Source organism: Capra hircus, chromosome 3 (assembly GCF_001704415.2).
Source record: "Capra hircus breed San Clemente chromosome 3, ASM170441v1, whole genome shotgun sequence".
NCBI classification, from domain to species: domain Eukaryota; kingdom Metazoa; phylum Chordata; class Mammalia; order Artiodactyla; family Bovidae; genus Capra; species Capra hircus.
This window is the reverse complement of record NC_030810.1, coordinates 3,356,872-3,381,312: the sequence shown is the minus strand read 5'-3', so window position 1 is coordinate 3,381,312 and position 24,441 is coordinate 3,356,872. Positions and strand designations below refer to the sequence as shown.

The 24,441-nt window shown below is 49.8% G+C and overlaps 1 protein-coding gene across 3 annotated transcripts in view; it reads left to right on the top strand.

The window, feature by feature from the left end:
• UBE2F (ubiquitin conjugating enzyme E2 F (putative)) overlaps window positions 770-24,441 on the top strand; it is a 45,797-nt gene continuing 22,125 nt past the window's right edge. Inside the window, exons 1-4 of one of the 3 annotated variants that reach the window (XM_018040378.1) lie at window positions 770-903; window positions 5,544-5,677; window positions 14,972-15,001; window positions 18,861-18,926. In XM_018040378.1, coding sequence (XP_017895867.1) covers window positions 5,560-5,677; window positions 14,972-15,001; window positions 18,861-18,926 — 214 coding nt within the window. In that variant the 5' untranslated portion in view covers window positions 770-903; window positions 5,544-5,559. Of the gene's footprint in view, window positions 904-1,684; window positions 1,840-5,543; window positions 5,678-14,971; window positions 15,002-18,860; window positions 18,927-24,441 lie in introns of those variants that run through there. The other 2 variants (XM_005678770.3, XM_018040392.1) reach the window with 2 other exon arrangements.

Here is a 24,441-nt window from a genome sequence, read left to right as displayed (position 1 = left end):
TGGGAGGGATTGGGGGCAGGAGAAGGGGACGACAGAGGGTGAGATAGATGGCTGGATGGCATCACTGACTCGATGGACGTGAGTCTGAGTGAACTCCGGGAGTTGGTGATGGACAGGGAGGCCTGGCATGCTGCGATTCATGGGGTCGCAGAGTCGGACACGACTGAGCGACTGAACTGAACTGAACTGAACTGAAATGAAGCGATGAAAGAAGGAATAAAAAAACGTAGGGCAACAGGAAAGGGCCCACCGATTCTACTGCGGGCCCCAGGAGCACACCAGGGAGTTTGGAAGCTGCAGGTCTGAGACAGCCGCGCCCCGGGTCACTCCCGACCGGCTTTGGGCCGCTCCTCTGCATTCTGAGCACGCTGATGGGCGTACAGCGGGCGCCCCATCCACCGAGGAGTCAGCATCAGCCTGGCCGCCCCAGCGGCCCACGCCGCGTGAAGATCCGCAGCCGCAGGCCCAGACCCAGCACGGGACCAAATGAATGGAGGCAGGAACACAGCTCCGGGTCCCAGGAGCTCTGGCGCGCAGGCTCGGGAACTGACTGGGCGACCCGCCCCCCTGTCGCCACTGGCCAATCAGCGAGGGTCGCAAAATCAGTGCCCGCCCCTCAGCCAATGAGCGAGGCCCCATCGGCCGCAGTGCACACTGCTGTTCTTGTGTCAGGCTCCAAATAAAGTTCTTCAGGCCTTTGAATTTTTTTTTTAAAGAGCCCGCTGCAGTCGCCGCCGTCGCCGCCGCCGCCTCAGGCGAGAGCGGCCGAGTCCCCGCCCCGCCACTTCCGGTCCCGCCGTCCGGAGCCGGTGCTGGCTGTGAGGGGCCGCGTCTCGCTGCCGCCGGCCGGCTGGGGCATGGTGTTGGGCGCCGGGCCCGCCTCGCCTGTCTCGGGGTGCCCAGGTGAGAAGAGCGCGGCCCTGCGGCGGGCGGCCGGCGGCCGCAGGAGGGTGGCTTGGCTCCCTCGGCGCCGGTGCACCCGGCGGGCGGGCGGCCGCGGGGCCGCCTCAGGCCGCGCCGCTCCTCTCCTCCCGGCCGGGCGCTGTCGGGGGCCGGAGGGCCGGCGGGCGCCGCGGGGCGCGGGCTGGGGAGTGCGGGGCCGCGGCGCTGGCGGCCTCTGGGCTCCACGGACAAGCCTGCCCGAGCCCGGGCTTTGGGGGCACGCCGCGGCCCCCCTCTCTCGCCCGCCGTCTCGGGGGGGAAGCTGCGAGCCTCATTGTCCGCGAGGAAACGCAGCGCCCAGCTGGCTCAAGGTCACCGGTCCAAAGTGGCTGGAGGCGGCGGGACTCGGACGCTGGCAGCCGGACTCCCGACGTCCGGGGGAATCGGGCTAGGCCAGGGAGTTGGGGGGCGCCCCTGAGGGTGCGGAGTAGCCGGGCGCCCGCCTCGCCGGCGTGCCTGCGGCTTCCCACTGGGGGCGACTGTGGCCGGTTTGGAGGGTCTTCCCGGGGCAGAGGGTGAGGGGAGGATATCTTGGACCCATCCCTGAGGCCGCTGAGTCCCGGCTGCTGTGGAGTCTTGGGTGTGGCCCTCCTCGCCCCGGGTCTCGGTTCCCTCATCTGTCATACGCGGGATCGGGCCCGCCCCTCTGCCCTCCCCCCAGCTCCCAAGTCGGGTCGGGACGGTTTCGGAGTGGCGGGAGAAGGCTTCTTGGAGGAGGTGCAGGAATCTGCTGCATAGTCATTGGTTATCCGAAGGAAGAAGCGGGATGAGGTGGTGAGGGGAGGCAGGGCATCCAGACCGGGATGTCAGATTGAGCAGAAGCTTCCAGAAATGAGCGAGGTGTCGCTGAGGAACAGGGAGGAGGCCCATCTACCTTGTACGGAGGGTTCCAGGCCGGTAAGGGGATGAGGCAGGGGAAGGGCCCATGTGGGGGAGATGTTCCAAGAATCACCAGCAGGTTAACTGGTACCGGGCTTGAGGACCTCCACCTGGACAAACTGCCCCTCGGGTAGTAGGCAGGGCAGGGGGAGGCCGGTTTATCGCTCCAGATAAAAGGGTTGGACTCCAAAGGTTATCAGGCAGCCAACCACTAAGCCAGGTGGGTGGGTTCCTTGGGCCCTGGCCTTCCGAAGGAGGACGGTGCGGTGTGGACCTTTTTATGTCCTGATCTGGGTCCCTTTTTGACTGTGGAGTTGGTTGACCCCTAGTGACATGCAGTTCCATCTTTTACACTCAGATTGGGACTCTGCCAAGGCAGGAAGAATTCTAGGTAAGGAGTACTCCACCCCAGGAGCTGACTGGCCCCTGCTGTACAGGTGGCCTGGCCTGATTTTGCCACTGCAGGCCAGAACGCTGAGTAAATACTTCTTGATGGTGAGCCTAGTAAACAGCACAGGGGCTTCCCTGGTGGCTCAGTGGTAAAGACAATGCCCGCAATGCAGGAGACTGAGGTTCGATCCCTGGGTTGGGAGGATCCCCTGGAGAAGGAAATGGCAACCCACTGCAGTATTCTTGCCTTGAGAAGTCCTGTGGACAGAGGAGCCTGATCGGTACAGTCCCTGGGGTTGCTAACGAGTCAAATACAACTTAGCAACTAAACCACAGTAAGTAGCACATAAAAATCTTTGAACAGTTGCAATAAAGTCCTACCCAGAGGAAGAACTTAAATGGGCCAGTTACAACTTAAGGAATTTAGAGACTGAGTGTGCTATTCGGTGTAATTGATTTGTTACTGAAAATGCTGCCATGGTCAAAGTGTAATTTTTTGTGAAAGGGAAATTTTAGTTTTAAACCAGGTCTTCAAAGGGTGAAGCATATTGACGAAGGAAAAGAGAATTCTGAAGCAAACCACAGGTGTTCAGTTAACCTGACAGCTTGAATAATTTATTTTCATTCATATCTCTTTGCACAGAGTTAAATTAACAGCTATGGAACATGCCGAAATTAGACCTTTGGTTTGTCCCTAAAGTGTTGTATGAAAATGATGCAGATGATGGAGAAATAGGTGTTCATTATATAATTAGATTTCTTAGAATGTTCAGAATATGTTTTGTCTTCTATGGAAAAACAGGACATCACAGTTTTTATATCTTGCTTAATCAGAGCCCAGTGTCTTTTATTAAGGGTCACAAACTTGTTGAATATCGAAAACCAGGAATCTGACTCTAAATGGAATTGCGTATGGGGCATACTCTGCCCACAGAGAAGAATTTAGTGTGGGGGTAGGAGTGTGAGATGATTAAGCAGAGTCCACAGGCTGAGCGACACAGAAACATCTTGGTGTGAGCCTTTTGTGTGTCAGTCGGTCCTGCCGGATGCTCTGAGCAGCCCCTTCAGTGCAGGTCTGCAGGGAGCTGGGTGTGGGCCAGTCGTGTGCCCTGGGACCCACTCTTCCACTGGGCTCTTTATTATGACTTTCCTAGGGTACTGCCCACCGAACTCTGTTTACACAGGCTGTGCTTTTATTGTTTGCCATGTTTGTGTTACCAAGGTCAGCTAGAGTTTAAAAACCAAGTGGACTTTGTGATAGACGGAGATCTTGGCGCATCATCAGGCCGCCTTGTGGATGTGGCAAGACTGATGTCCTCAAGTCTGGGTGCCTGGCAGTGGGTTTGGTCAGGAGGCTGACACTGCTTTGGGATCCAGATCTGCTTGAGGGAGTAATGACAGGCTCCCTGGAGTGGGCCTGGGGGAGGTGGGGGGCGACCAGGAGCCCCAGGCTGTAGATGGTGCTGCTGTCCCTGGTAGCTTGTGGGCTAGAGCCCACAAATATTCCTGACGCCACCCCAGCCCTCCGTCGTGAGATTGCTTTGTAAGCTGAAGCGATAGTCCCCCACCCTGGGTGAAGCTGAGATGTGAGTTAAACGGTTATATCCTCTCTGTAGGTCCACCTGAGGAGACGGCATGGTATAGTGGGAATAAGGAAACTAGTGATGGCTTGGTATCACATTTTGACCAATTTTGTCGAGGTACAATGGAAGTCCACTATACTGTACGTGTTTAAATCATATGATTTGATCAGTCTTGATGTGTGTATATAGCTCTGGAACCATCACCACCTTCAGGATAGAAACATCCCCATCATCTACTCGGGGGAAACCAGTGTTTCTATGGTGACCTCTTCTAGAACCTGAGTGGCCCCACACGATCCAGATCCCAGGCCCCAGCTGTTCCAGAATCCACATCCATGAAAAAGTGGGAGTGAGGGGAAGGGGTCCTTCCCAGAGCTGATATTCTAGGAGCTCATGAGTGCTGATGTGTAATAGAACTGTCTCTTGAAGCATTGAGACCAATGGTTTCTAAAGGGATTAGGTGAGTGATAGGTCCTGTGTAATTCAGAAGAGCATATTCAATATATTGTGTTGATAATAGAAAATCTTACAGTCTTTGTGGGGTGGGGAGATACACAGATGATGATGTGAAAAGTGAGGGACTGGATTAAACTGGCTCAAGATATTACTTGAGTGTTAGTCGCTCAGGCATGCCCGACTCTTTGTGACCCCATGGACTGCAGCCTACTAGGCTCCTGTGTCCATGAGATTTTCCAGGGAAGGATACTGGAGTGAGTTGCCATATCCCTCTCCAAAAGATACGACTTTTGGAGGGAGAGAGTTATTCTTATAGTTTGGCTTTCAGGGTCTTGGCCTCAAACTAAGTTCTTTCCTTACATAGGTTTAAATTTTTAATCTGGAAATTCTGGATCATTTTCTCTTGGAAATGATCAGAGTGATATTGCAAGGAAATGATATTAAAACAACAAAGGAAATTATGAAAATACTGAGCTGGTGATCAATTTTTGTCCTCAGTCAGATGTTCCAGAATTCCTCTGTGACTGGTAAAGCGTGCAGGAGGAGTCAGGCGGCCCGTCAGGAACGGCAATTTGTGTACATAAGGAAGGCGATGCTGGAGGACAGTTGTGTCTGTAAACACTGCTGACACTTAAGTCCTTCCTCCCAAGTAGTCAGGTGCATCACCCATGCTTGGTTTTTATTGTCCTTCCCAGTGAGCTGTCCGGGAGGGAACCTGAAACACAAGTGGGCTGGAAGCAGCCAAGTGAAAAGGATGTAGTCTGGGGCATAATTATAACTTGATTAAGTTGCTGTTGCCTTCCAGTGTGAGTACAGCACAACGTACACAAATGTGAAAATGCCACACCCTTATCGAAGGAGGGAAGAAAGCACTGCGGTGCTCCCGCCTCACCAGGGGCGGACTCTCCCCTCGGTCTGCGATGGGCCAGACACTGGGGCCACACCCTCAGAGGCACGGTCCCCGCAGCAGGGGAGGGCAGTGAACAGTGCTGGGCCCATGTGGGACCTGTCAGTGGAGGCTGCCCTAGGCATGAGCTCCACATCCCAGGGCCTGCTGCTCAGTGGCTGTTAAATGCTTGGCTCTCCTTTCAGATTTTTCAGTCACACTTTAAAAAATTAGATTTAGAGAGACATAGAGATTACCCAAATTCGTTATGGAGGAATGCAGTCTTGTTAATCTATCTTACATGCTACATTTTTCTACAACTGAATTCTGGGAAAAAATTAAAAATCACCTTACATCATTGTCTCAGTGTCTGGAGATGGGTGCTTAACCTGCCTTTGGCCTTTCAGGAAAAAGGCAGCAGTGATGCTGACGCTGGCAAGCAAGCTGAAGCGGGATGATGGTCTCAAAGGGTCCCGGGCGTCAGCCACAGCCTCTGACTCCACTCGGCGGGTGTCTGTGAGGGACAGGCTGCTTGTTAAAGGTAAGGGCCACCCGGTGAGCTGTGTTTATATCCCACAACAAAACGATGTCTGGCACGTGGCTCTTTGGGGTTACGAAGCAGCCTGTTGCTGCTAAATAGAAATACTTGTTTGAAAATATTTTTAAACATGATTTCTCATCACTTGCAACAGAAGGACTTTGCACGGTGCACACACTGTAGGAATGCCGATGGCAGGAAAATGGTATTAGGACTGTGGTGTATCTGACACACTCGGCGTGTTCTCTGCAGGGGCCACCAGAGTGCTCGTGGAAGGAGTAAGGCGCCAGGGACAGCAGACCCATGACTGGTCTCAGTGGCGTCTTAGGTGTTGGGGGGGCGGCCCTTCTCCTGGACTCCTCGGCCCCAGAGGATCTCACTCATCCTTAGAGGGAGGGTAATTTCTTAGGGTCCTTCTCTTATTCAAATCACAGCCTTAGGAGAGCCTTGTGCAAAATTGATTTTCTTCACAGAATTAATAAAGGTGTCCTAGAGCTGTGTAGTGTTGGAGAAGGGTTATGTAGTGTGGGGGGTGTGTATGTGCGGATGGATATGTGTGTGTGTGTGAGAAACTTGTGTGGTTAGTGACTGAACAGAGCTGCAACTCTTGAGTGCAAAAGGCAGTTTCCCAGGATCATGAGACCCACAGAAGAAGAAGAAACGGTTTCTTCTTTGAAGGACCTTATAGCTGGCAGCACTTTTTTACTTTGAGACACATGTTTACATTTTGTAAGTGTGAGGCTCCAGGAAGCACAGAGTGTTAAGGAACTTGTTAGAACCGCCTGATTCATTTTGCATTAGGTGGACACCGTGGGGGTTCCTGGCGTTTGCATGTCCAGGAACAGATCTGATCAGGGAGACCTGGCATGCGTGAGTGCTCCGTGCTGGGCCTTCTCGGAAACAAAGCACCGCTGAGCCTGTGAACAGAGGCGTCGGGTTCAGGGAGATAGGTGGTGCCCTCGTCCCTGCTTTCTCTCTGCCTCTGAGTCCTGACTGAACTCTGGCTCTCCCAGCCTGGAGGATGATGGGCTAAAGATGGAGTAAGGATCGTTTTTGACATTTTGATAGTACTTGCTATGTCAGGGAGTGCGTGGACTGCGGTTTGTCACAATGCAGGAAGTTTACCCTGTGGGAACTGAGGGTGGGGCCTGGCTGTAGCCCCTTACTTGGAAGGCCTGGTAAGACTTTCCTGGCTGCTGGCTCTAGGGTTCCATCCACAAAGGAAGCCAGGAGCCAGACAAACAAGCCAGGGAAGGGGTTTGATGCTTGAGGTTATGGTCCTTCAAGGGGAGGGTGTTCTAATGCCAGGGAGTTGATATGAGGGGGGTTGTAGCTGAGCAGTTGTGGGTGGGCACTGGCACAGTAGATGATGCCACCTTCTTTCCACCTCCTCCTCATGGCTGATGGCAGCTGCTGTCCACTGAGCACTTGGGGCCAGGCCCTCTGCTGGGGACTTTGTAGGGCAGTGCTTGTTTGACTTTCACTAAGCCTTGCCAGGTGAGTGGTTCAGTTTACAACTGGAGCTAAGGTTTAGAGGGGTTCAAAAACTTGCCCAGGTTTCAGCTTTATTGTAGCAAGACAGCCAGACCCACATTTTGGGGTAGGGCAGGCACTTGGGGAGCAGACCTTGCAAGCAGAACCTGAAGGAGCAGAACAGAAGTGCCAGTCCACAGAAAAGAGAATTCAGGGAGGCACAAAGTCTCCACCACACCTTCTCCTGCTCAGGGATTCCCTTGGGAACCCTCAGGTGACTCCAGGGCCTGACACAGCCCAAGGGAGCCCATTGAGGCCCATAGCACTGGACTCTGCCCCAGGTCCTAGGACAGGAGATGTCTTTGGCTGGGTTGACAGGCTGGGTTGAGGTCCTTTCATGTGAGCCTCATCAGGGAGAGGTGCGGAACGTCCTCGTGAGGCCACCAGTTCATTCTCCCAGAAACACTGGGGGTTATTAGGGTTCTGGGCCCCAAAGCACTTGCAGTTGATGGGTGTTTGTGCAGCAGAGCTCAGAGTAACGTGGCCCTCGTGTGATCTGCTCTCTCCCTCAGTCTCGGGGGGCAGCCAGGCCAGGGCGGGCCAGGCTGACTGAGTGGTGAGTAGTTTGGGCTTCTGATGTGGGGTAGGTGGAGAGGAAGGGTGGGCCTGTCCTGAGAGGGGAAGCTGTGGCAAGAGGTGCCTGATAGAGGATTCTCTGAAGGGTGATGATTGCTTGGTCCACACCTGAAGCACTGCTTCTCCTGGTTAGATGTGACCACAGCCTTCATTCTGGGGATTTCTGATGGTGGAAGTGAAGTCTGGTGGAGGCCATGGCTCCTGTGGGCCTGGTGAGGTCCTTGGAGGGGTGATAATTGCAAAAATCCCTTCTAGGTGAAACTCCTCTTTTGGGGCTTGGAAAAAAGTAGGTTGGTTGTCTGCGTTCAGCAGGATTGCTGCAGTCAGGACAGTCACCCGGGGCTGTGGCTTTGCTTCTGGCTCATGTGAAAGTGATACTCGTGAGGATCAATAAGTTGTAGAAAGTGTGTTAATGTGTCTGTGGGACTCAGTAGTATGTGCTGAGTTCCTGGAAGTGGGGAGTTTGGTGTGCCATGAAGTTATTAAAGGGTGAGCCCTCTGGAGGGTGGTGGAGCAAGCAGGAGCAGGGGGAGGGAGAGCTCTGATGGAAGGCCCCAGGACAGACAAGGGCCTGTCTGTCTGCTCCTGCTCCTGCCTGACCGGTGAGACGGTCAGGCCTTCCTGCTCTGTGTCAACCAGTCTGGCCCGAGGCAAGGGCTCTGTGCAGCTTATGGTTCCTGGAGGGACTGAGAAAGGAAGGCCGTCTGCTGTCAGCCCTCACTGAGAGGGCATCTGGGCCGTGTACCCCATATCCCAGAGGAGAGACCACAGACGCTTCCAGGCAAAAATATTTTTTTAGCTGGTCTGTTGTCGTGCTTGGATGACCTTACACGGTAGGGGATCTTGCCTGGTGCAGATGGCTGTGGGGTTAACGTGGGAGGTTGGAGGTTGACAGGGACACTTGTCCCCAGTGGTGAGGGCCAGTGGTGGCTGCACAACTAAAGAATTGTGGGCCTGGTTCAGAAGGTGACAGGTGTAGCCGGCTGTCCCTGGAAGCGCCGGGGCCTGCCTTGGAGCAGCTGGCCAGCATGAGGCCTCTGTCATGCTGGCCCCTGGGCCACACCAGCTTTTCATTTGCACCCCTCAGGTCACCCTCAGGGACAGCCTCCAGTCTGGAACTGGAGAGGTGCTTGCGACAGCAGTCCCTGAGGTAGCGCAGTTGAGTGTTTCTGGGCAAAGACTGTCTTTCCTGAGTCCTGGGGAGCTGGGGGGAGAGTGTTGGGTCTGCATTTCCTGCTGGCCCCAGCTCAGGTCTGGGCCTGGCTGGGGGCCGTACCCTGTGTCCTCAGCCACAGGGCAGGGCGCTGCTTTCTGATGGGCTTTTGTGGCTCCACTGGGTCCATTAGTTCTGAGTCTGATGATGCCCCCACCTCCCAGGAAAGCCTCTGGGCAGAATGGCCTACTTTCTTGTCTTTCTGAAGCTTACTTCTCACATAATGGGAACACGTCAGTGTGTCTCCCTGTCCTTTGACTTATTCTCTTGACAAAGATTTTAGTGCCCGGTGTGTGCCAGCCGCCTGTTAGTGACCCCTGAAGACCTCTAGGGGCTCCAGGCAGGCTGGTCGGAGGCGTTTGCTAGATGTGGGGATTTGGAGTTGAGCTGACTGAGTTCAGGGCCAGGTCTGGAGTCGGGAACTGCAGGGACTGATTCTGCAGCCTTCGTCCCCTCAGCCCCTGTGCCCCATGTGGCCACTGGTGTTCCTGTTGCCGTGGCTGTGGCGGCTCTCTGTGCTCTTGGCCTGGCTTGCTGAGCCCAGGGGCCTGGCTGCCCACATGCGTGGGCTTTCCAACATCCAAGGTGCAGGTATCCCCACAAGGGGCCACGTGTGGCCTCCCTGGTTGAGTGCTTCTGTGCCACCGGAGCAGTCCAGCGCTGTGGTGGTGTAGGGAGGGCTCTGGTCCAGGGCGCTTCCTGGAAGAATGGGCGAGAGAGAAGCATTTGTTGTTCCCCAGAGCTTTTCTGTCCTTGCCAGCCCTGCCCAGGACTCTGGAGGTGGGCTCGGGGTTGGCTGGCCATGCTGGCAGAGTGTCCAGAGCATTTAGCAGCATGTGAAGCTGTGGGCTACGTGTTACAGAATGTGTTTAAAAAAAACTAGGGCAGTGGCCCAGAGAGGAGGAGCCCTACTAACATGGGGTAAGGTGGTGGCCCATGGCTCCCCTTTAATGCTTTCTTACAGGGTTTTAAACACCAGTGAAACTGCCTGGGAATGTGGCAGCCCCCTTGGGCTTGCCAAATAGCCCTAAATAGCCCTGGATCTGGGGGTGGTGGGGCCGGTGGGAGTGGGGAGGATCTGTGCAAGAGGAATGAGGGTTCCAGTCAGCTTTGTCTGCTCATGCTGAGAGTGGGTGGTCGGATGGCGTGGGGCTCCACTCCCATCCAGAGCAGTCTCTGCTGCAGACTCTGCTGGTTTTCAGGGTTACATCCTTGCTGCCCCAGAGTGTGGTGTGGCCCTGACTCCTCTCCTGTGGGCCTGCTTTCTGCAGTGTGCTGCCGGAGGGCCCTTAGACTGAGTGGAAGTGGCTTGGCCTCAGCTGTGGCAGTGCCATCTCTGGGAGTGGGATGATGCCCTTGGGGCCGGTGTCTGCCCATAAGGGCACTGTTCGTGAACACTGGCAGTGCAGAAGAGGCACATAAGGCGTAAAGACAGACAGGAAGCTAAGAGATAAAGTCCTAGATTGAGAAACCTAAGAAATATGGGTGATCGAGGTAAGAAGAGGTAATCAAGTCATCTGGGCAGCAGCTGCCAGCCCTGCCTGGGTCAGAGGGCACAGCTGTCCTGTCTGGGTTTCTTGACAGGAACTGGCTCCTGCCAAGAACCATTGGCAGTTGTGATTGGGCTTGGTCTTAGTCAGCTCAGGCTACCATGATAGAACAGCACAGATGTGGGGGTGGGGGGGTCTGGACACGGGGAAGGCCAAGGCCAGGGCATTGGCAGATTGAGTTCCTAGGGAGGGCTTCCTGGCTTGTAAGGGCACTAATCTTATCATGAGGGCCCCACCCACATGACCTCATTTAACCCTAATTACATCCCAGAGGCCCCACCTTATACCATCACGTGAGTTTAGAGCTTCAGCATATGAATGTGGGCAGGGGACTCAGCTCAGCCCACTACACCTTGGGAACGGCTCGGTCGCCAGCTGTGTGAAGAATGAGGCTCCTCATGCCTCAGGGCGTCCGCGCTGTGCTGCCGCTCTGCTGGAAGTGTGCTTGTTCGGTGGGCATTTCCCAGACACCCCATGTGTGCCAAGCTCAGGCCCAGGGACTAGGGTCCCAGGGCCAGATCGGAATGTACAGCCCCCACCGTGGACAACATGCAGGTTCCAGGGGCGGGCAGTGCGGAAGCAGCTGGAGCACTGTTGTGAGCAGCCCACAGCAGGAGGGGGTCCATGCTGTGTGGGGGCCGTTGTGGTAATGGGTGGATTTTATAATCTGACATTTCAGTGCAGTTGTGCTTCAAGTGGGCTCTGTGGTTTGGTCTTTAGTTAGAAAGGAAAAGAGTCTAATTTCTCAGGAGGAAGTTGTGCAGCCACTTAATTGTGCAAGGTGCCAGGTATCTCTCCAAAAGCTGGGCTGGTGAGCCAGAGAGGTGTTGGCATCTTTGGAATAGGCAAGACTCTGGCAGTTTACAAATATCTAACTTCTTGGTACCTTCCAGGTGGGGGTAGTGAGTGTCCTTCAAGCAGGGCAGGACTGCTGCTCTGCCAAGAGGCCTTTCAGGCGTGTAAAGCAGATCGCTCGTTTCTTTGGTCATAGCCTTTTTGTATGTGAATTCTGAGTTAATTGGACTTCCCTGCTTGCTCAGTGGTAAAGAATCCGCCTTCAGTGCAGGAAACTCAGGTTCAATCCCTATGTTGGAAAGATCACCTGGAGAAGGAAATGGCAACTTGTACCAGTATTCTTGCCTGAGAAATTGCATGGACAGAGGAGCCTGGTGGGTTACAGTCCATGGGGGTGAAAAAGAGTTGGACACAACCTAGAGGCTCAGCACTTTCTGAGTTAATTGCTGTTGCTGTTAGTGAATTACTGTTTGCCCTCATTGGAAGTGTGCAGGTGTCATTTGTGACCCCTCCCTGAGAGGAACACTACGTTGTAGTTCATTTATCTTCTGTACTGGGCCGGACCAAAGTGTCCAGCTTCTTTAATGAAACCCTTCTGCCTCTAAGGTCATGTTTCTTGCACACACTGGTTCTTGGACCAGAGGCCCTGACTGTGGTTGTGGTCATCACTGGACTGGGTCTGGGGGCTGCCCTCCCTGGCCCTCTCCTTCCTTCCCTGAGGGAGTTACACTGAATGGGGAAGTGCAGGCGTGACACTCTTCTTCGGAGTTTGAGTCTAGACCACGATGTGAAATTATTAAATCCGTCTATGAAAATAGCTGTGTGTAGATGTTATAGCTTGGCAGAATAGCCTACAGCGGCTTCCTACAGTTGGAGAGAATAATAAGATATAATAATAATATAATAATATATATAATAATATAATAATAATATAAGATATAATAATAATATAATAATAATAAGTGGTCTCGGCCCCACCCAGGCTTTTCAGTGTAATTGGTCTGGATGAGGGGGCGAAGGGTTGCTCAGCAGGTACTAGATTGTGGGGATGGATGCACAGCTCCAAATTTTACTAAGAGTTGCTGAACTGTACACTTGAGGTTGGTCTGTTTACACTACGTGGATTGTACGCCCTAGATAATTGTGTGCAGTCATGGCGGAGAATCCCTGCGCTGCCTGAGGCGTCCTTGGCCAAGAGCCTCTCGTCCCCCCAACCCCATCCCTGTGTGCAGGGTCTGTTCTGTTGCTCGGTCAACACGATGCCCTGGCCAGCGCCTCTCTGCCCTTCTGCGCCCAGACCTCACCTCTTCCCTGTTCCTTGGTGCCAGCCTGTCTTCTCAAGTATTTCCCTTCTGTCATGTGGCCCCCTTTCACGTCCTCTGGGCACGTCTTCTGTTTCATTGGGCTTATGTAAAACTGACGACCAGAGCTCTTATGACAGCAGCCAGAATAAGCGTGCCAGAGAAAACCGGGTCCCAGGGGGCAGCTCAGTCTCTCCAAAGGGCCAACCAAAGGGTCAACCAAAAGCTAATAATATAATAAATATATAAATATTATTTGCCTTAAAACCACATAGATTTCATTATATGGACGATGTTTATTTAGAAGTGATTAATATACATAACTCATTTGGTCAGATGTGTGCTTTTGTGATAAAATGAATGCCCTGTGTGCACCGCTGGAGCAGGCCCTTGACCCCGGCCTGGTCAGAAGGCCCGTGTGAGCCGCGCCAGAGCATTCCTTTGCCCAGTGCCCTGCTCTGTGGAAGGCCTGGAGGGGGAACCTGTCCCTTCTTCAGGGGGTCTTCCTGACCCAGGAATCAAAACCAGGGTCTCCTGCATTGCAGGCTGATTCGTTACCAGCTGAGTTCCCAGGGAAGCCCATGGCAGGGCCAGAGTGCACCAATCAGAAAGAAAGGCCCTCAGGGGCCTGATAAGGATGGTGCCAATGAACCGTAGCGGGTCAGCAGCATTTTGTTTTAAGTGCGAATGTTCTCACGCACCACAGCACAGGACTGCCCGGAGGATAGACCTCAGGCTTGCATGTGATCCCAGACTGCCCTTGTTTCGTTTCTTGGCTCCTCCCTCCCCTGCCCCACCTCACTTTCCTGGTTACCTATCCCAAATGCCTGGACCCCAGAGCTAATACGTCTAGTGGGCCAACTGTCTCTACCCAGATTGTCAACTAGCTGAAACCAGAGGCCTGGCTCTTCCCTAAACCCTCAGCCTCAGAATGAGATGGTTGGATGACATCACCGACTCAGTGGGCATGAATGTGAGTAAACTCCAGAGACGGTGAAGGACAGGAAAGTCTGGCGTGCTGCGGTCCATGGGGTCACAAAGACTCAGATATGGCTTAGCAGCTGAAGAGGTCTTCCCACGAATGCACGCAACTCTGCAAACATCGGGTCCCCTCCCTCCCCCCCGTCCCCTCCCACCTCCTCACTTGAAGGAGTTATTTGCTCCTTCGTGTTTTGTAGTCTGGTTTCCATCTTCCAACTTACCTTCCTCCTGGTTTGGATGCACTCCACAGGGTCTGACCCACATCCCGGGCTCTCCCTCGGGCCTCAACCCCCTCCTTCCACCGGACCAGTGTGCCCTCTGCTGAATCGCTCCTGCACTTCCGCTGGTGGCTGTCCCTGCTCCTGTCCTCTGCTTTCTGCCAGAGGCCTTTCTTCTTGCCAGCCTCTCCCCTCTGTGGGCCTCATGCTCTCAGGTGGCATGGCTGCAGGGACTCCCAGCCCTGGTCATGAGCCCAGACTTCACTCCCTCTGTCCCACCTCCATCGCCCTCCCCCTCAGTGGCCCCCAGCCGCACCCCCACAGTTGGCCCATCCTTCCATTTGCCTCACTTCGGGCCTGCTAGCTGTCCCTGCCTGTCAGGAGCACCCACCTCACAGGTGCCCTGGCCCCCACTTTGCCCTTTCTAAAGCTGTGCCTTTGAGGGAAAGCTTCAGATATGTCAGGAGCACAGGCTACTTGCCTGGCTTGCCTGCCCGGTTGGTGGGGGCTTTGCAGCTTCATCCTGGCAGAGCGGTGCTGGGCCTGAGCGCCAAGTGCATGCCTGATGGAGAGTGCCAGAGGAGAGCGCTGGGGCTGAGGAGCGTCGCCTCGAGAGGAGGCTCCCTTGGGCATCGGCGCACCCACAGATGGCGGGGCCAGCGCTGCACGGCCCCGGCGGGAGGCAGAGCATCTTCTATTACTGGAAAACTTCAAGCGCAAACTGGGCGAGCCCTCGCGGGAAGACGAATCTGGAAAAACTGGAAGAGGCAGAGTTATAAATATAAATCAGATTTTGAGGGCAGTAGTTCCACTACTTGGGGGAACGAGATTTTCAAAGCTGCTTTAGTGACTGTTTACCCATAGGTAATTTCCGTTAATTTTGAATATTTCTCATTTGTACTAAAGTAAAATTTCAAGGGCCCTTGACTGCACTTGTTGGCATCCTGCAAGTCAGTGTGTATTTGAAAGCAACTCCATGGCTTAAAGTCTAAGTGTCAGACCCAAGTGTAGATTTTGGTTAATTCATTTTTTTTTTCTTTCAGTGTTTTGGAGGGAATTATCAATTTAAAGCAGGTGATTTTATGTGGAGTAATTACCTAATATTAACAGTAATCTCTTTGTTTCCACAGAGGTTGCAGAACTTGAAGCTAATTTACCTTGTAAGTATAGCATCCCCAACCAAACATTAAATGCTATAAAGTAAATTGCATGGAGAAGCTTGTTGTATGTTTTAATAACTCTACATAGCAAAAAGCCTATTTAATATGTGTATTAGGAATAAGCATGGATTTTGGGCAAACAGGTAGCAGGGTTTTTTCAAGGCCCTGGGAAGGAGAAGGGAGCCAACTTACTGCCCCTCCTTACTGCCGCAGGAATTCGTTGGTTAGGGCTCGTTTGTCCTGCACACATTCCGTCCCATGTCCCCTTCCAGTGAAGAGGCACGTGAATCAGTGATGGACAGTCCTATTTTTGTTAGTGATGGTACCAGCATTTTGATCCAGAAAGTGCTTATTTGTGAGTGGCCCTGGTGCCCAAGGCTGGACAGCTGTGCTGCCTTTATGTCTCCAGGTCCCCTCCCTTTGCTTGGTCCTTCCCGCCCGACACATGGGCCTGACTGAGGGCCTCGCTCATGAGCAGGCTTGCCCACCCAGTGTTCACTCCTGCGATACGTGTCCTTGATGCCTTCCCAAGCCCTTAATGGTGTGCAAGACCATCAGAGTCTGAAGGCTTTGACCACTGTAGTGGTTTTTGGAATTAGAACTTTTTATCATTACACTTGGTTAAGGCTGAGGACTTTTACGACTTCAGTGAAATATTACGTGGGTCTCCTAGTCTGGGCAGATGCTCGGGAGAGCTTGATACAGAGGCCTGTCTCACACAGGGTGAGAGATGGCCTTCTCCAGCCCCACCGAAAGTTGGAAAGATCCTTGTGGGGTGCAGTGCTTCAGTGGTTGTGCAACCAGTATGTAAGGGTTAGTACATACTCCTTGACAAATTCTTTTAAATATATAACATTTATATGTGAGTATAGTGGGTTGTGCTAAAATATATTTCTTAGTGTTGGTCAAGAATGTCTTAAAAGTGGCTGGATTGCTTGACTTCAAAGTTTCCTTCCAGGCAGAACAAGAAGGAAATACTTTGGGACTCTGTGAAGAGGCTATCTTTCTACCTATGGAGTATTTGCGCATGGTTTGCTGCAAGCGCCCCAGGAGGACAGGCAGACAGCGGCATGTGGGCAGGGCAGGGAGCAGGGCGGTGAGCTCCTGAGGCGGGGCGGCTGGGCCACACTGCGCCCACTCTGTCCTTCCCCTGTGCCTTTCAGGCCGTGTAAGAATCTAGGAAAATCCAATTAAAGAGGGAAATGACGTGGTCCTTCTGTTCTCAGCCCCCATCATGTCTTCCCACTAGCCCCCAGCTCGAACATATATACTCATGCAGACATTTAATTAAAGACAGTAAAAACCCCAGAGATTGTCAGTTAGTAACCCATAGAGTATAGTTCAGCTTTATCTAAAAGGTTAGTTTGAAAACAATAAAACTATAATTGGCTTTCAAACCAGGATTTTAACTGTGTATCTTAGGTTTGAAAAAGGCGTGACCTATCTCCCCAGGCCGTACAGGTGTGGTGTCAGGTTAAACAAACTATATGCTGCGTGCTTCTCTCCTCTCCATCTTCCTACCTGCTTTCCCAGTCTTAGTGGATATAGTATAAATCAGTTTATACAGACAGCCGGGTTTTCCACAAGTTCATAGCTCATTCTAAAGAGGAAACAAGAAGCCATGAAAGAACAGATCTTTCCTGTCTAATTCATAATCTTTCTAAAATATTAAGGCAAACAAAATAACTTGCCATAGAGCAATGCTGCTTAGAAATTATTCAGAACTAGTTTGGAACTCTGTACCTGCAAGTTTATAGAGGTTTCTCTGTTTGCAAAAAATAAAAAACATCCCTTTCAATTAGATGGAAATACTGTGAAAGTCTTAGCCTATGTCTACATACAAAGAAAAAGCTTAATTCTGGAGTTTCAGTAGTTAATGGTTTGCCGTTCCCTTCTCCAGTTTAATAAAGCCCCTGCTGCTGCTGCTGCTGCTGCTAAGTCGCTTCAGTCGTGTCCGACTCTGTGCGACCCCATAGACACAGGCTCCCCCGTCCCTGGGAAATTCCAGGCAAGAACACTGGAGTGGGTTGCCATTTCCTTCTCCAGTGCATGAAAGTGAAAGTGAAGTCGCTCAGTCGTGTCCGACCCTTAGCGACCCCATGGACTGCAGCCCACCAGGCCCCTCTGTCCACGGGATTTTCCAGGCACGAGTACTGGAGTGGGTTGCCATTGCCTTCTCCAATAAAGCCCCTACACTGAACTAAAACAAAAACCTGACTTTAATGCTTTGCTGCCATTGTAGGAGCTTAGACTTCTCTCCAGCTTTAAAAAGGTTTGGTTCTTTTTAGGAGTTTTACTGTGTGTTTTTTTTTTTCCTTTTAACCCATCTTGATGATTTCTTTATTCTTGGTGGGTCAGTCTCTATTAGAGGGATTGATGTCTATATCTGTCCCTTTATTAAATGAGAATATGAAGCATTAAAGACAAATGGATGGTGCCAACTTTATCTAATTAATGAAGCATTCCCCACACTCTTGTCATATGTTTTTGTTGCATATATTTCACTAGAAAAATGGCATTTATCTTTTCAAGTTGAATTAGGAAAAACAAAACCCATTTAAACTACTGCACATGGTACAAATGTGTGTCTTGGATGAAAACCTTGGGTTCTTCAGTCCCTGATTTCTTTGTTTCAAAAACGAAGAAAATGACAGTGTGATCTCTGAGACCCTGTCCTGCTTTTCTAGACTAAGTTACCTTTCACTCTGCATTGATTTTTCTGAAGGATTGGTCCAAAAACCCCCCACAAACAGTTCTGCGTGTTGCTGTGTGTCATATCTGGCATGTTCATGGAGTAATGAAATGAGGCATAAACTAGTTTTAATTTGGGAGCTAAACTTCCTTCTGTTTGATAACCTGCGTGGTCTTGGGCCGGTCACTGAACCTCTCTGGGCCTTCGTGTCATCTTTCACAGTCAGTGATGTCAGGCTAGATGGTCCCTAAGGCTGTGTCCCAGGCTAAAGTAGAATCTTTCTCTTTTGGATGAAAATTCATACCGGTGAAACTAGGCAGATATTTTCAGTACGACTTGTAAGAAATTGTCAGTAGACGACTCAAGGAATTTAGCATAATGTTTTCCAGGTTTATAAAATACAATTTTTACCTATATTCCCTCCATCTTCCTTCTTTATTTAATCCCTTGGGTATTTGCTCTTCTTGTGTGTCATTTGTTTGAAGGCGGCAGATGTCGGCTGTGGCCACCTTACCCTGTCCGCCTCACCGCAGCAGCGCTCTCTGGGGGTCTCTCCACAGGGTCTCCTAATCCAGACCCTTCTGGTGCGGCTCACGTGGGCCAAGTGTCACCATCTGAGTCAGCTGAGCCTCATTCTACCAGCAAACCAAGCGGAGTTACCAGTTGGGTTGTGAGGATGTTAGGGAAAAATAAAAGAATGCTGTGGCCTGGGTGTGCACTTCCTCATCTGGCACAGTTCTTTGTAACTTCTGTGTGCCCTGGTGGGTACAGACCAGAGTGTGGCCTGGGCTCTTTTCCTGGTTTTTCTATGTTAGCTTGCCTTTACCCACATACATTAATCTTCCTGAGGTGTGACTTCTCAAAGTAAAGTAGCACCAGTCTTGACATTAATGGAAAGAGCTCTGTTTTTAGGAACCATTTAAAGGGTGAAAGACAACATGGTCAATTTGGAATTAACTAATAAAAGCCTGTAAGGAGGAAAGCACAATACAGGTATCAGTGGTTTGCAGTTTGAGCACGCTGGCACGATTATTACCAAACAAATAGAGGAAATCTGCTGGCTTAGCCTGTCGGCGCCTCAGCAGCGTTAAACTTTCCATGTATTTCGAGGTTCGCCTCAATGTGAGGCCTACCGCTAGCCTTCCTGACAAGCTGTTTCTTTTGCAGGTACGTGTAAAGTGCATTTTCCTGATCCAAACAAGCTTCATTGCTTTCAGCTAACTGTCACCCCAGGTAATATTCTTATATGTGTAAGTGTTGAAGTGATTTTCAGACAGCAAATTCTAAAGATTTTCCAAGTCTATAATCTTTGGTTTGATTTGTCCTCTAACTTGTTGTAAGTTATAACAGCAGTGAGCATTCCAGAGGCAGAGGAGATGCATGCCGCGTGGTCAGATAAAGCATCATGAAGTGCTCTGAGACGTGCGGCACGTGCTCCAGGAACTGGTGCCGGCTTTAACAGCGTGAGGGAAAAACTGTGGAGGCTGCTGGCGCGGAGTGCAGAGCACGGGCTCCGAGGCCGTGACTGCGCCCAGACCCTGCTCTGCCCACTTGCAGCAGCGCGGCCATGCCCAAATTGCTCAGTAACCTCTCCCAGCTGCAGCCCACCCAGCTGCAAAGCGGGGATCAAATAGAGCCTATCTCCTGGGACACTTGTGAGGATTAGGTAGATAATGTGTGTGAGGCACTTCGGCCCAGGTCTAGCAGAGGAAACGAGCAGACAACCAGCTGTCCTCATTAGCACTGATAGGTGTCCAGGCCGGCAGATGTTTCTCCTTGGTCATACTGAGCAGCTGGAGAGAGGGTGTGGGTCTTTCCTAGTTACAGTGCAGTTGGGGGAGTACAGCTTCCAACATTGCAGCCCACGAGAGTTCATGCTGACGGCGTTGTGCCATGGCGGGCTGGCTGAGGAGAGGAGAGAGCGGGGCAGAGAGAATTAAGCAAGGGGTAGGAGTGCTGTGGAGGAGGTAGAGGGCGGTGTTTTACTTGGGAGGTGGAAGGCAAGTGGGAAACTGGGAATCATGAGTCACTAGCTAATTAAACAGTGCAGAATGCAGAGTTTCAGCGGGTGATAATGAGCCCACAAATAAGCCCTCGCGTTGTCTGCCTGCATGGGAGATGGGAGATGATGTGTGGCAACAGGAGAAACCCTGCTTTCAACATGTGCTTGAATCTTTAAAACCTCACGTGATCTGTGTGGTGCCTCCACGGGCGGCTCTGGAACGTATCCATGAGTTCACTCAGGGCAGAGGTCCTAGCACCAGGACGCTGTCACCAGAAATGGACCTGACCTCCAGAGAGGACTTTTACCTGTGAAGTGAGGGAGGCTCTAACATCCCTTGGCCGCCTTCACAAAGATGTCACAGGTTTGCTGTGTTTAGCAAGAGGTACTCAGCACACTCTAATGTTTCCTGGTGGCCAGAGGGCACCGTTATGAACATCACTGTCACTGTTAAGCACTGCAAGGTATTTTCAGAAATGATTGTGGTGATTAAGATTGGTTCTCTGTCTACTAAGTAGTCTCACTCTTGTGTGTTTGTAGTGAAAATATTTTCTTCCCTCCGCCTTTTTAAGCATTTTCAGTGGCTCTCATGGATTCTGCCATTCTCCCCAAGCTTGGGCTTTGTGGTTCTCAGCTCTTGAGAGACCTTGTTTGCTTTGCAGGTTTGTCGCTCTCTTACATGTGTCGAGTCCAACCTCTGGATAAGCGTTTCCTTTTCCTTTTTTTTCAACTGAATGTTTTTACTGAATGACGTGAACCTTCTTACTAAGGTTATGTCTCTGACACCATCTTTGATGTTCTTCTTATTCTTGGAACTGTAGCACAACAGTTACAGTTTTTGTGTTCACTCTTCCATCAGGTAAAAAAGTAACTTATATTTTGGTGCCTGTAATTGCCTGGTGGTTGAGTGTTCATGTCTGTGGACGTGTGCACGTGGAGCTGTGTGTGGTGTGCTCGTGTTTTGTGGTGTCACTGGGGCAGGAAGCTGCTATTTCTCTTGCCCTGGATTATTTACAGAAGCATCACAGACATCTGCCAACCCCAAAAGCTTACCCAGTATCCTGGTTTTTTATAAAAACTTTTTGGAGTCATGCTGTCTTTAGTATTGAAGAGAAACTATATAGAGATAGGCCCGAGTAGTAACAGTGTTTTAACAGTGTATAGAACAGGTGGTTTTGAAACTGGCTCGTTTGGGCCAGTAATCTTGGGGATGAAAACTAAATAACGTACAGGATCTGGATATTTAGGTGGTCAGGGGGGAAGAGTTGCATCTGCATTTGAAGCTCAAATCTCTTCTTCTTCTGGCGCTTGGCAAGATAGTCTCTGTTTGTACTTGGTACAATTTTTGTAGTTTAGTTTGTTTTGGGAATATCCCTCATGCTTGGGAATAAATGCACTCTTCAGAGAAAAGATGGAAATGTAATTAGGTGATGGAAGAAAGGAAAAGAACCAAATTTGGAAGAAAAAAAATCTCCGTATTAGCTCACAAAACAGGAAACAATACTAGAAAGGAAAATGAAACAAAGCAAAAATCTAAAGACTGGCTGAAATACCCCCCTGGTGTCGTCTGTGAAGTCAGAGGGATGGTTTGAAAAACTGGGCCTACTGGCTTGTGGAGGTCCCCCCAGCCTGCTCCCACTGTGGAATGGAGACTTGTAGGCAGAGGGGACCATAGACAGTTTTTATTTCAAGTTTTACTTTTTAAATAAATTTTACTGAAGTATAAAATTATTAACAATAAAGTGTGCTAATTTGAACTGCAGAGCACAATTAGTTTTGCAAAATAGACATGTACCCTTGTGTAACCATAATCCTAGTAAAGATTTTGCAGCGTTCCCAAAGTTCCTTTCTTCCCCTTTGCAGTCAGTTCCTCACCCCTGCTACCTACCCAAAATTGCTTTCTGGTTTCTCTTATTGTAGTCCTTAAATTCCTTGAGTTTTTGAATTTCATTTAAATGGAATCATTCTATGTACTCTTAGTGGCTTCTTTCTTGTTAACATGTTTTTAAATTCATATGTGTTGTTCTGGGTAGCAGTATTTGTTGTATGAATATGATGAATATAGTTATTTTCGTATTGATGGGCATTTTAATTCTTTCCAACCTTTGGCTATTATGAGCAAGACTGCTCTTGGCATTTTCACACCTTCCCAATTTGCTCAGAATGTCTTCTTATCAGCCTGCTGGTGTCTGTGGGATCTGTCCTGACATCCCTTTCCTTTGCTCATGTTAGCGTGTGGTTTATCCAGTTTATTCTTTTGGAAAGAGCAAGCATTTGTTTTTCTGAATTGTCTACCCATTTTATTGATTTCTGCTCTTTATTATTTCCTTCCTTATACTTAGGGTTTAAATTGCTTTTCTTTTTCTACCTTCTTAAGGTGGAAATGTAGATTGATTTTTAAAAGTTCTTTAAAAGCAATGTTGATTGAGGTATAAGTTACATTATTTTACTTGGCGCAATGCTTTTGAGTTTCACCTGTGTTGTATTTTGTGTCTTTTTACTGATGGGTTTTATTCTGTTGTATGGGTGTATACCAGTATTTATACCAGGTTGTTGATGAACCTTTGTGCTGTTTCCACTTTGGGGCCATCATGCGTAAAAGCTGCTGTAAACCTTTGTGTGCAGGTCGTCATTTGCCAGTGGGTTTTTTTTTTAATTTTTACAATGTTGTGTTGGTTTCTACCATTCAACAGTGCAAATCAGCCATAATTACACTTACATCCCCTGCCTCCCCCCACCCCTCCAGGTCATCACAGATCACCAGATGGGGCTGCCTGTGCTACACAGCGTCTTCTCACCAGCCGTCCATCTTGCCCCTGATAGAATACATGCTGATGCTGCTTTCCCCGTCTGTCCCACTCTCTCCCTCCGTTCTCTGCATCTGCGTCTTTCCTGCAGATAGGCTCATTGATATTATTTTTCTAGATTCCATACATATGCATCAATATATTATATTTGTTTTTCTCTTTCTGACTTACTTCACTCTGTATAACAGGCCCTCGGTTCCTGCACCTCACTGGAACTCAGGTTCATTCATTTTACGGCTGAGTAATACTCTTGTATATATGCACCGCAGCTTCTTTACCACCCATCTGTCAGTGAGCATCTAGGTTGGGTCCATGTCCTGGCTGTTTAAACAGTGCTGCTGTGAACATGGGGGTGCAGGTGTCTTTTTTCAGGTATGGTTTTCCTCAGAGTATATGCCCAGTAGTGGGGTTGCTGGGTCATATGATAGATTTATTCCTAGTTTTGTAAGGAATCTCCATACTGTTTTCCATAATGGCTGTATCAGTTTATACTCCCACCAACAGTCCCCTTTTCTCCACATCCTCTCCAGCATTTATTATTGGTAGATTTTTTTGATGATGGCCAGTACTGACTGGTGTGAGGTGACACCTCGTTGTAGTTTTGATTTGCATGTCTCTAATAATTAGTGATGATAAGAATAAGTTTAGCTTTATGAAATACTGGCATACTGTTTTCCAAAAAGAAAGTGTGTGGCATTCCTGCTAGCAATGAATGAGAATTCCAGTCACCCTACCTTCTTGCCGACAGCTGGTATCATCACTTTTTTCAATTTTAGCCACTCCAGTGTGTGTGTATCTCACTGGGACTTTGATTTGCATTTTCCTGATGATCAAAGATATTGAGCATCTTTTCCTGAGCTTGTTTGCTCTGTTTATGTCTCCTTTGTTCAAGTATTTTACCCATTTAAAAATTGGGTTGCTTGTCTCATTATTGAGTTGCGAGATTTATGTACCTGGGTTCAGTTCAGTTCAGTTATTCAGTTGTGTTCGACTCTTTACGACCCCGTGGACTGTAGCACACCAGACTTCCCTGTCCATCACCAACTCCCAGAGCTTGCTCAGACTCATGTCCATCGAGACGGTGATGCCATCCAACAATCTCATCCTCTGGGTATATGTTTTTTATTAAATATGTGGGAGTTTTTTTTAATGGTGAATAATATCCTTTTTTAAAAATTGTTACATACGATAAAAGTTCTGATTAGGGAATTACATAGATATATTGTAAATCTTGTATATTTAGGTATATATTCACCTAAGTGTGTTTTAAATGTGTTGATTGTCAGATTAGTCATGTTTTCTTAATTTGAACATATAATTTATAAAAAGCTCCCTAACTGATGAGCTTGATAATAAAAGTGCACCCTACACTGAGTTGTGGAATTTAAATTATCTATTACCCCGTGATGTTGTGTTCTTATTTATTCTTAACTTTGTTTCGCAGCTTTGGAGTTACAGAAGGAAAAGCTTCTAAATGTGAAATAAAGTAAGAGCCCAGTTTCTCAGCAGAGAAGTACGGTTAGTAAGCCTGAGGCATAGGTTTGGTCCCACACGTGAATATTTTGGAGCAACATTTAAATGATCATGAACATGTTTAAAGGCATGAAAATGGATGAGAGCACTGAAGACCTCTGGCTTGACCACCATCCTGGTCTCCTGGTAGCTGGAGTGTAGTTTACTCTCACTCAGTCAAGGTTTCAGACACACAGAATGTGTGCCCTCCTCCCTGGGTCTTTCTAGGTTGATTTTTAGCTTTCTGGGAACCATTGCAAGGAGAAGAATCTGAAGAGGAGGAGACCTGTTTCCTGATGGTGTCTTTTCTTTCAAATAACCCTAGAAACACAGTGGCAGTCAATCTCCTCTCATATATAGTAGAAATGCGGTGTCGGCGCTCAAGACAACCAGTTCCCTCCCTCAGCACCAGCTAACTTTTGTTAGG